Genomic DNA, 11,916 nt, shown 5'->3' on the forward strand with positions numbered 1-11,916 from the left:
TTTTCACGGCAGAAACTTCAGTCACCTCAGTTGCTGGCTCTTTGAAAAACTACTGACGGAATGCGCTTTCGGTTTCCCAGCTGCCGCGCTGCTCTTTCAAACCCCTCTCCTCCCCCCTCCCTTTCTGTTGGCAGCTCTAAAAAGACCGTAGGAATATTTTATGAGTTGACACAAAGGTGGCTAGACTACTTCATTCCTTTTTTCCTGTTTTTTTGGGGGGGAGGGATAGGGTAACTTCCTTGATAGATGGTGGGAATGTGACAGATGTAATTTATCTTGACTTCAGCAAAAAAACAACAACCCAACAGCCGGGCGGGGAATTCTGGGAGTTGAAGTTCACACAAGCCTTAAAAGTTGCCAAGGTTGGATCCTCTTGGTTGTCTCCTCCTCTTCTCCTCTATAGAAAACTCACCTTGTTTGAACTTTTCTACCAAGCGTTGGAAACTGACCGGTTAAACTGGAGGGTGTCAGATTTAATTTCACTGAGGGCTGCATCGGGGCTTTGTTTGACCTTTGTTTGATGGCCAGTGGTGGGCTTCAAAGAATTTAACAACCGGTTCTCTGTCCAGCTGCTGGGCGGGTGTGGTCATGGTGGGCATCGCCTAGTCCGCCTCCTGCACCACGAGCCGGTTGTCGGAACTACTAGTTCACTGAACCGGGCGCAAAATTAACATCCGGTTCGGCCAAACCGGTGCGAACCGGCTAAAGCCCATCCTTGGGCGTGGCCGAGGCCGGCTGGGTGGGTACGGCTAGCTCGACGCCACTCCCCAAACTGCTGGCACGTTTCCCCCTTCGCACTGGGTAGACCGGGCCGAAGCCACGTGGGGGCCGGCTCCTTACGTTTTCCCGGATCTTGACCGCATCATGGCCCCTGGCTTAAGACCGAGAGAGGATAAAACCACGGGCACATTTGAGGGCTTAGCCTGGGGGAAGCCTGGCCTCTCCTCTGGGGGGGGCGGGGGTCCTCCGCTCTTACCGTGGGGGGCTCCGTTGTCATCTTGATGCCCGCCTGCAGGATAGAGATGGGGAATTCGGGGTGGGGGCTGGAGCTCAGCCACAGGCGGAAGGAAGGGTGCGGCTCTTCAACCTGCAGCTGTTCCACCAGTTTGTCCAGCTGCGGCATCCAGGACAGAGACAGGTGGCAGTTGGCTAGGAAAACCCAGTTGCCTGTGGAAGGGGGAAGGTCCAAGGAAGACTCACCGAGGCTTCCGGATTGAGGGGTGAAGACGAAGGTGCCCGTCCCGGTTAAGGGGAGTGGGAAGGGCTGGGCACTCACCCTGGTGGACTCCGTCCTTAATCATACGCGTGGCGATGGGTGCCTGGCCCTGGCCCAAGGACAGGGCGTGGAAATGCTGCGCCATGCCCGACTGCTCGGCCAGCTGAAGCAAAGAAGAGGTGGGGTCGACACCCGGAGAGAGGACGAAGATCAGGGGGGTCTTTGTGGTGGAGTCGTCCACCACCTGCAAGCAGAAACCAGGGAAGGATCAGATTAACGCGGGGCAGGGGTCTTCCAAACTTTCAAACTAAGAATGCATGAAGGTAAATCTGATATAGTTGGAATAACAGAAACTTGGTGGGATGAAACCCGTGACTGGAACATACTGGTAGAAGGATACAAACCATTCAGAAAAACCAGACCCCATAAAAGAGGAGGTGGAGTTGCACTGTATGTAAAGGACCACTATATTGCTACTTAAATGCATGAAACCAAAGATGAAAACCTCCTAGAATGCATATGGGTCAATATAAAAGAAAAAGAGAATGACATGACCATAGGTGTATATTATAGGCCATAGGTGTATATTATAGGCCACCCAATCAAGCAGAAAAAATAGATATCCTTTTTGCCAGCCAACTAACAAACATATGCACGAAACACACTACAGTACTAATGGGAGACTTCAATTATCCTGATATCAATTGGAAAACTAATTCTGCACCAAGTGAGAAATCAAATAAGTTCCTAACCAACCTAGCTGACAACTTTGTTGTCCAAAAGGTAGAAGGTGAAACTAGAAGGACAGCCATACTGGACTTAATTCTTACAAACAGAGAAGAAGTGATAGAGGGAGTTGAAACTGCAGGAACCTTGGGTGAGGGTGACCATGTCATACTAGAATTCAGCATAACACAAACACAAGCAATAGAACATAATGACACCAGAGCCTTGGATTTTAAAAGAGCTGATTTCAATAAACTCAGAGAGAACTTGGGAAAGATCCCATGGATGAAAATCCTAAAGGGGAAAACAACTCAAGAATCTTGGGAAACTCTAAAAAGTATGATCATAGAAGCCCAGACCAGCACAATACCACTGAGAAAGAAAAACAAGAAATCCAGGAAGAAACCAGCATGGCTACACAAAGATCTCTCTGGCAAATTGAAAGAAAAAAAGGACAAGTACAAAAAATGGAAAGAAGGACGTACAACTAAGGCAGAATATCAGCAGATAGCCAGAATCTGCAAAGACGAAGTCAGGATAGCAAAGGCTCAGAACGAACAAAGACTTGCAACAAAACTCAAAGATAATAAAAAAACGTTTCTTCCAATATACAGTATAAATAACAAGAAAATATCAAGGAAACAGTCAGTCCACTAAAGAGAGAAGACGGCAAGGAAGTAACAGGCAACAAAGAGAAAGCAGAACTGCTTAACTCATTCTTTGCATCGGTCTTCACGCAAAAAGAAACTATAGCTCAACCCACCAAAAACATAGCTGTAAAAGACAGACCAGAAATAAAAGCTAAAATAAGCAAATAAATAGTAAGAGAACACCTGTCTGATCTTGATGAAAACAAATCACCGGGGCCTGATGGATCACATCCCAGAGTTTTAAAGGAGCTGGCAGAGGTCATCTCAGATCCACTGCACCATATCTTTAAAAAATCCTGGAGCACCAGGGAGCTACCAGAGGACTGGAAAAGAGCTGATGTGGTTCCCATCTTTAAAAAAGGAAAAAAAACAGACCCAGGAAACTATGGACCAATCAGCCTAACATCAATACCCGGGAAGATACTGGAAAAGATAATACAAAAAACAGATCTGCCAACATCTAGAAACAAGTAAAGTAACAACTAGCAGTCAGTACGGGTTTGTTAAGAACAGATCATGCCAAACCAATCTCATTTCATTCTTCAACACAGTGACTAAATTAGTAGACCAGCAACATACTGTGGACATAATATATTTAGATTTCAGCAAGGCATTCGACAAAGTAGACCACAGCCTACTTCTTAGTAAGCTAGAAAAAATGTGGAAGAGATAGCACCACCACTAGATGGACTCGCAACTGGCTGGCAAACCGTACTCAACGAGTAGTCCTTCATGGGTCTAAGTCTACACGGAGGGAAGGAAGCAGTGGGGTGCCACAAGGTTCCCTCTTAGGCCCAGGACTCTTCCATATCTTCATTAACGACTTAGAGGAGGGAATAGAAGGGGAACTTAGCAAATTTGCAGATGATGCTAAGCTGGCAGGAATAGCCAACACCCAAGAAGACAGGCTCAAGATCCAGAGGGATCTTGACAGACTACAACACTGGGCTGTATCTAATAAAATGAAATTCAATGTAGAGAAAAGGAAAATCCTACATTTAGGCAAGAAAAGCCAAAAGGACCCATATGGACTGGGTGAAACCAGGCTCAATAGCAGTAGCTGTGAGAGAGATCTTGGAGTCTCAGTGGACAACCAGCTAAATAGGAGCCAGCCGTGTGCAGCAGCAGCAGCCAAAAAAGTCAGTGCAATCCTAAATTACATTAACAGAGGGATATAATCAAGATCAAGTGAGGTACTAATACTATTCTATAAAGCCTTAGTAAGGCCACACCTAGAGTCCTGCATCCAGTTTTGCTCACCACACTATAAAAAAGATGTTGAGACTCTAGAAAAAGTGCAGAGAAGATCAACCAGGATGATGAGGGGACTGGAGACTAAAACATACAATGAACGGTTGCAGGAACTGGGCCTGGCTAGTCTAGGGAAGAGAAGGACCAGGGGAGACAGGAGATACTTGAGGGGCTGCCCCAGAGAGGAGGAAGAGGGTCAAGCTATTTTCTGAGACACCCAAAGGCCAGACAAGGAACAATGGATGGAAACTGATCCAGAAGAGATTCAACCTGGAAATAAGGAGAAACTTTCTGACAGGGAGAAGCATCAACCCATGGAACAGAAGTTGCCCTCGGAAGTTGTGGGAGCTTCATCCCTGGAGGCTTTCAAGAAGAGACTGGACTACCATCTTGTCAGAAATGGTGTAGGGTCTCCCGCTTGGGAGGGGGGTTGGACTAGATGACCTACAAGTTCCCTTCCAACTCTGATTGTCTGTTATCTGTTAAACTTGGCAAGTTTAAGACTGGTGGACTTCAACTCCCAGAATCCCTGAGCTAACATGACTGGAGGAGGAATTCTGGGAGTTGAAGTCCACCAGTCTTCAAGCTGTCAAGTTGGAAGACCCCTGACGTAGATTAGTAGAGTTGGAAGGGACCTTGTAGGTCATCTAGTCCAACCCCCCTGTCCAGGCAGGAGACCCTACACCATCTCCGACAAACGACAGTTCAACCTCCCCTTGAAAGCCTCCAGTGACAAAGCTCCCACAACTTCCGAAGGCAACTTGGTGGGGGCTGCCCCAAAGAGGAAGGGGTCCACCCGTTGTCCAAAGCCCCAGAAGGCAGGACAAGAAGCAACAGGTGTCAACTAACCAAGGAGAGAAGCAACCTGGAACTAAGGAGGAGTGTCCTGATACTGCGAGGACAATTAGCCAGTGGAACGGCTTGCCACCAGGAGTTGTGAATGCTCCAATACTGGAGGTTTTGAAGAAGAGACTGGGCAGCCATTTTGTCTGAAATGCTATAGGGTCTCCTGCCTGGACAGGGGGTTGGACTAGAAGACCTCCAAGGCCCCTTATTCTCAACCCCACCTATTCTCCGCCTCCCATCGAGTCCCAGCTGATGGGCAGGGCCTCCTTTGGTTGCCCTGCAGAGGAGAACGGAGCTGGAAGGCAGGTTAGAGGGAGCGAGGAGGGAAGCGGGATTTTGCAGTATATCTTTCCCCTGCCACGCCCACCCAGCCACGCCCACTGGGCCCCTCACTCACCGACTTCATGTTCAGCACGGGGGGCTCGATGAACTGGGAGCCCAGATTGGAGACGATGAAGGCTGTGACGCAGAAGGCCACCCGGTCCGGCCGCAGAGACCGGACGACCAACATCCGTTGCATTTGGTTGCAGGAGTTCTCCCACTCGCCTGGAACACAGGTGGGGGGTGTGGGGGGTGTGGGGGAGGAGAAGGGGCAGGAGGAGGGCTTAGCGGGGGCTGGAAGAGAGAGAGAGAGAGCCGGTCCCCGCCCCTCCATCCCGCCAGAGGGTCTTCAGGAGTCCATGTTGGTCTCCGAGCTTGATTGTTATCGGGCGGACGTCTCATGACCCAACTAGGTAACATGATCAGTGCTACGAGTAATTGCAGTTTGTGAGAAGGAGGAGGAGGAGGAAGAAGGACAGAAGAGGAAAGGAGGAAGACCATTTTGCAGAGGAGGAGGAGGAGGAAGAAGAAGACTGTGGGGTCTTAGGTGCTCTCTGAGCTTGGTTTTCTTGCAGACGTCTCATGACCCAACTAGGTAACATCATCAGTGCTACGAGTAATTGCGGTTTGTGAGAAGGAGGAGGAGGAGGAGGAAGAAGGACAGAAGAGGAAAGGGGAAGAGGAGGAAGACCATGCAGTTTGCAGAGGAGGAGGAGGAGGAGGAAGAAGAAGACTGTGGGGTCTTAGGCGCTCTCTGAGCTTGGTTCTTTTCCTTGCAGACATCTCATGACCCAACTAGCTAACGTGATCAGTGCTACAAGGGAGTGGGGGTTTGCAGAGAGGAGGAGGAGGAGGGCGACTGTGGGGTCCTGGCTGCTCCCTCAACTTGACTGTTTCCTCGCAGACGTTTCGCGACCCAGCTAGGTAACGTCATCGGCACTAATGGGGAACCGGAGAGGGGGAGAATTCGGCACGGGGGCCCACACCTGGCAGCATGGCCTTCTCCGGCTTGGAGCTGGTGTACCAAAGGTTCCAGTCCCTGGGATACTGTTCGAAGGAGTTCATGATGCCGTGAAAATTGGTCAGCTTGTCCAGTTCCGTGATGTTGTCCCAGTAGATGTCGGAGAGCCAGCTGGTGCACGGATTGTCCATCTGCCCTTCCCGGTCCAGCACCTGCCGGAGGGACATGGAAGGGGTTGATTTCCCACGAGAGAGTCCTGAACTCGTGACCCACCCACCCCCGCATGGAGCGTGTTTCTGTTCTTAAGCAAGACCGTTGTTAAGTGAGTCTTGCCCCCAATTCACGACCTGTTCGGTGACACGAGCCGGCTGGGTGGCTTTGGGCCAAGGACCAGGAGATTGGGAGTTCTAGTCTCACCTTAAGCATGAAAGCCGGTTGTGTTGTTTTCGGCCAATCGCCAGGAGACGGCGAGTTCTAGTCCCGTCTTAATGCATGAAAAGTAGACAGGTGACTTTGGGCCAATCGCCAGGAGACGGCGAGTTCTAGTCCCGTCTTAATGCATGAAAAGTAGACAGGTGACTTTGGGCCAATCGCCAGGAGACGGCGAGTTCTAGTCCCGTCTTAGGCATGAAAAGTAGACAGGTGACTTCGGGCCAATCGCCAGGAGACGGCGAGTTCTAGTCCCGCCTTGGGCATGAAAAGTAGACAGGTGACTTTGGGCCAATCGCCAGGAGGCGGCGAGTTCTAGTCCCGTCTTGGGCATGAAAAGTAGACAGGTGACATCGGGCCAATCGCCAGGGAGACGGCGAGTTCTAGTCCCATCTTAGGCATGAAAAGTAGACAGGTGACTTTGGCCCAATCGCCAGGAGACGGCGAGTTCTAGTCCCGTCTTAGGCATGAAAAGTAGACAGGTGACATCGGGCCAATCGCCAGGAGATGGTGAGTTCTAGTCCCGTCTTAGGCACGAAAAGTAGACAGGTGACTTTGGGCCAATCGCCAGGAGACGGCGAGTTCTAGTCCTGCCTTGGGCATGAAACCCAACTGGGTGACTTTGGGGCCAGTCTCTCTCTCTCTCTCTCTCTCTCTCAGCCCAACCCACCTCGCAGGGTTGTTGTTTTGGGGGACAATAGGAGGGGAGGGAGAACGGAGCCTCAGGTAGGTTCGCCTGTTTGAATCACTTACAAAGCAACCAAGGCGGGATAAAAATTAAATTAAGCAACAAGTAAAAGCCAGGACCCGTCCCCGCCCCGCCCGCCCGCCCACCCCGGCACTAACCACTCCGCCCCGCAGGAAGAAATTGTATTCGTCCATCTTGAGAGTGCCGGACATTTCCAGGATCTTGGCACACATCTGGAAGCTGAAGAGCAGCTTGTGTCGCTCAAAGAGGCCGCGGCAGGTGTACCTGTGCAAAGGAGACACACCCAGGTGAGCCATTCTTGTCTGACCCCTCCCTCTCCTTGCCCTACCACGAGGACTCCAATGCCCATCAGCCTGCTCCCCCCCCGCGAGGAAAAGAGGCAGCGCGTCCCCGCAAAGCTCCGACTCGCAGCTGTAGAACGCCTCAGCTGCCAGCTTTTAGCCTGCACAGCCAGTCCTCGACTTATGAACGGTCGCTCCAAGTTACGACCGGCCCAAAACGAGGACAGTTTACAGCAGTTTGCAGCATCCTGAGGTCATTGCAATGGCCTTTTTTTTTTGGCTGAAAACTTGGCATTTTTTTCTCTATTTTTCAGCCAGAGCTGCGCCCGTAGCGGCCCACCAGCTCGTTTAACAACCACGGTGTTCAACGACCATCGTAAAACGGGGATAGAGTTTGCAGGGCGTGCGTGGAAGAGCTCTAATTCCAAGGAAAGAGAAGGCGTGACGTGGGCCGTTGTTCCGAAACGTTTTACCAGAAAGGTTTTAGTTTTTCGACCGTTATGACTTAATGACCACAATGGGCAGGCTACATTCCAGAAGTCGTCCTCAACATGTGACCACAATGGAGGCCAACGTTTAATGTTGCTAAGGGAGACGCTTGTTAAGCGAGCTTTGCCCTATTTCGCGACCTTCCTTGCCTCCATCGTGAAGCGAATCGCTGCACAGTTGATCACTTACCAGCCCGGTGGCTTGCCGGCCAGAAGGTCGCAAAATGGAGACGGGTTGACTTATGACCGCCCTAACTACGAGTCGGTCGCCTGAATTTTGACCACGTGGCCCTGGGGATGCCGCCCAAGTCGTAAACGGTGAAAAGGGTCGTTAAGTCCCTCTTTTTCTTCCCCAGCCGCCGTCGTAATTTCAAGCGGTCACTAAGTGAGCTGTCCCTTTCCCCCCCCCTCTTTTTTTTTTCCCAGCGGGGAGCAGCGGAAGGGCGGCTCGGGTGGCTGACCTGTAGACAGCATAGGTGTGGTACTCGTTGAGGTGTCGGATTCGTTCGTCCAGCTTGTGGCTGCGATGGCTCTTGTGGATGCTGAGGTTGAAGAGGTCGATGTAGGCATCTAGGGAGAACTGGTACATGGGGTCGATGCGCCCCATGTCGTTCAGCACGAAGAAGAGGATGGAGGCTCTCTGGGCACAAGGCCGGTAGGCCTAGAGGGAACAGCGCAGTGGGGCCAATTATGGGGAACAGGCCCAGTGTCAGGATTCCGGCAATCACCCTCGATTAAATCGTAAGTCTCGAGCCAAACTTCCAAAAGGGATTTATTCGGAATTAAACATGTCCGGCACCGCCTGGATGTAGCTGACTCTGAGACCCATCATTCATTGTCACCCTTGACCCTGGTTTCCCTCCCTCTCACCCCCTGGGTGAATCGTAATTCATATTCTCCAATGGGACACCTCCATAGCCCAGAGTCATCGACCACGTTCTCCAGTTAGAATTGTGCGTGGCAGAAACTTCAGCCACCTAGTTACTATCTTTGAAAAGCTATTGATGGAATGCGCTTTCGGTTTCCCAGCTGCCGCGCTGCTCTTTCAAACCCGTTTCTCCCCCCCTCCCTTTCTGTTGGCAACTCTGAAGAGACCGTAGGAATGTTTTATGGAGCTGACACCCAGCTGTTCTTCAGGGAGAGGCCCGTATCCCCTACCCCCAGCCTCAGAAAGGACATCCTGTAGACCGGGGGTGGGTGGGGGGGTGGGCGTGTTGGGGGGTGGTCTCCAAACTCAGCCAAGACATGTGGACACCAACTCCCAGAATTCCCCAGCCACCGTTTCCCAGAATTTAGCATGGAAAGGACAACAATGAATGTGGCTGGGCTACCTTTGTTGCATTTTTGGGAGGGGATAGTATAGGTTTAATAGACGGTGGGTGTGCGAGAAACGTAATATATCTTGACTTCAGCAAAGTTGGGAAATTGCTGGCTGATCAATTTAAGGCCCGCGGACTTCCAGAATTCTCTGGCACCCATGCATTTCGTTTGATGTGCATATCCACCGATGTGCTTATTCTCTTATAATCCCTTCCTCTGCAATCTCTCCGCTATAGGCAGTAGGAGTGGGGGGGAAGGCATGGCTGGCTGGGGAATTCTGGGAGTTGAAGTCCATAAATCTTACAGTGTCCAAGTTTGTTTTCGAGCAACGGGTGTCAAACTCAAAAAGCGTCACGTTGCCGTTGCGTGACTTTTTTTTCCTTTGCAGGGCTGGAGCGGGCGTGGCCCGCGGGCCACTGGTTCGATACCCCTGTTTTAGAGTGAGATTTTCCAACCTTGGACACTTTCAAGACACGTGGACTTCAACTCCCAGAATTCCCTGGCGCTCACGCATTCCTTCTGACATGCACACTCACGGATGAGCTTATTCTCTTATCATCCCTTCCTTTGCATTCTCTCCGCTATAGAAGGGGTGGGGGGGGGGAAGCCACGGCTGACTGGGGAATTCTGGGAGTTGAAGTCCACCCATCTTTAAAGGGTTAGACGGAAGAACCCCGGCAACGGGGTTACTTGCCTCCCGGGCAGTGTCAATCTTGATCTCGGTCATCTCGCTGGTCTCCAGCTGCTCCGTGACTTCTGTGGCGGTCACTTTGGAGGTCTGCAAGGTGTTCACCAGCTGCACATCGTCCAGCAGGGAGCCGGTGGCTTCGTTCAGCAACCTGTGGGCGGGACGACAGAGGACTGAGCGACTCCTGATCCGAGAGCACGGAGAGTGGAAAGAAGTCGAGAACGGAGCAGAATGACCCGGCTACTCGGGAGGGGGAGCGCCCGCCCCTCTCCGCAAGGCACACCCGGGGGGGACTGAGACATAAGGAGAGGCACTCACAATGTTGGCCTGGACTATTTGCAGCCGGAGGCTGCCGGAAGTGTGTGTGTGTGTGTGTGTGTGTGTGTGTGCACGCGTGTGTGTGACCTGGGACTTGCCAGAAACAATGGTGCATTGGGAGAAATTTGGAGCAATAAAGGGGCGGTTCGAACTGCCAGCTGCCTGGGCTGCCTCTGTGCCGCGCACACGTAAGTTGTGAGTTCCAGTCTCCAAAAAAATCCCACCTGAGGATCTCATCTTCCAGCTCCTTCAGCTTCCTCTTGCCAGCTGCAATGTTGAGCACCAGGGAGTCCTTCTGTTCCTCCAGTTCGGGCCGCTCCTTCCGGACCACGATGCCCAGCAGCTGGGCCTCCAGGCCCTGAAAGCAAGAGGGCACCCGGGGTGGGATTCTACCAGTTCGCACCTATTCGCTAGAACCGGTTGTTAACAATCTAAGCAGTTCAGAGAACCAGTTGTTAGGAGAAATTACAGGGCTAGTCCTGTAAGGGAGGCAGGAAGGAAACATTCTGGTGTTGCTGACAGAAACTGCCTCTCCAGTAACCCTTATTACATTCTTGGCAGGACGAGACTTCCTGTCTCAGAAATGTCTCTGGAGTTTTTTCCCCCCTCCTTTACTGGTACTTTGCTTGTGTGGAGTGACCAAGGTTACAGTGGCACTGAAAAAAGTGACTTATGACCATTTTTCACACTTACAACAGTTGCAGCATCCCCAGTCATGAGAGGCCAGGCGAGAAGATGCGTGCCTCGATGTGAGTGATATTGAGTTGGCCACACCCAGACAACAACATGACCACCAAGCCATGCCCACCCAGTCACACGACCACCAAGCCACGCCCACAGAAACAGTTGTTAAAATTTTTGAATCCCACCCCTGGAGGGCACCCAGTGGGTCCTGCACCTATCGCCCACCCCCTCTAGCCCCGGGGCAGGTAAAGTAGAGGTTCCGCCCACGGAGCCGTCCACGGGACACCTGGGCGAAGTGCCTACCTGCTCCTTGACGGCAAAGTTGACGATGGTGGTCTGTGAGGAAGTCTCAGGCGTGTAGTGAGGGTTGGGGAGCTTGGTGGTAATGTAGAATCGGAAATCGGGGTGGTAGTCCACCTCCTTGTCCCCCAGCCGGATCAGCATGCGCCCACCTGCCGGACACAGGTTGGGTTGGAGGCTGGTCATGGGAGCGCCAGGGGAAACATTCTGACCCAGGCTTCCCCAAGAGCACGAAGCCGACTCCTCGTCCCGATAAAATCCCTTTTATTGAGCGTACAGTGAATTCCCCTCCAGCAAAGTCCTGGCAAACCGTCTTTCAAGATATTGCACAATTACAGACCTTTGTCAGGCATGGAGAGTTGCCAGGCCGATATCTTCTAAACGCCAGCTGTAGCAGATAATACTTGGCAAGAATGCAGGAACTTCACCCAACTGAATTGAACTAAGAGTCTCCTGCAAACCCCACTCCCCTTTCGCTCCTCTTTATTCCCTCTGGGAGGAGCCATTCACCATCCACCTGTGGCTTTGTTTCCAAGTCGACCCTTGCTCCTCAGCTGTTCCCTTCTCCTGGCAGCTCTGTGCATGTGCACACTGGGAACAGGCTCCAGCTGTTCTTCTTCCTCACTGATCTCCGACTCTGAAGGCAGCTGATAACTGTCGGACGGCCCCGGCCCCATCTCTGCCTCCGACACAGAGTCCTCGTCCGAACCTTCCCCAGAGTCCAGGAC

The 11,916-nt window shown here is 51.8% G+C and overlaps 1 protein-coding gene across 1 annotated transcript in view; it reads right to left on the minus strand.

Moving 5' to 3' along the window:
• DNAH2 (dynein axonemal heavy chain 2) overlaps positions 1-11,916 on the minus strand; it is a 123,277-nt gene that overhangs the window by 11,007 nt on the left and 100,354 nt on the right. The window contains 9 exon segments of the mRNA XM_087917291.1: positions 977-1,167; positions 1,277-1,460; positions 5,087-5,235; positions 5,997-6,183; positions 7,247-7,373; positions 8,340-8,539; positions 9,893-10,037; positions 10,429-10,562; positions 11,192-11,405. Coding sequence (XP_087773417.1) covers positions 977-1,167; positions 1,277-1,460; positions 5,087-5,235; positions 5,997-6,183; positions 7,247-7,373; positions 8,340-8,539; positions 9,893-10,037; positions 10,429-10,562; positions 11,192-11,405 — 1,531 coding nt within the window.

Source organism: Pseudonaja textilis, chromosome Z (genome assembly GCF_049901715.1).
Source record: "Pseudonaja textilis isolate UNSWEBS1 chromosome Z, rPseTex1.2, whole genome shotgun sequence".
Lineage (NCBI taxonomy): Eukaryota > Metazoa > Chordata > Lepidosauria > Squamata > Elapidae > Pseudonaja > Pseudonaja textilis.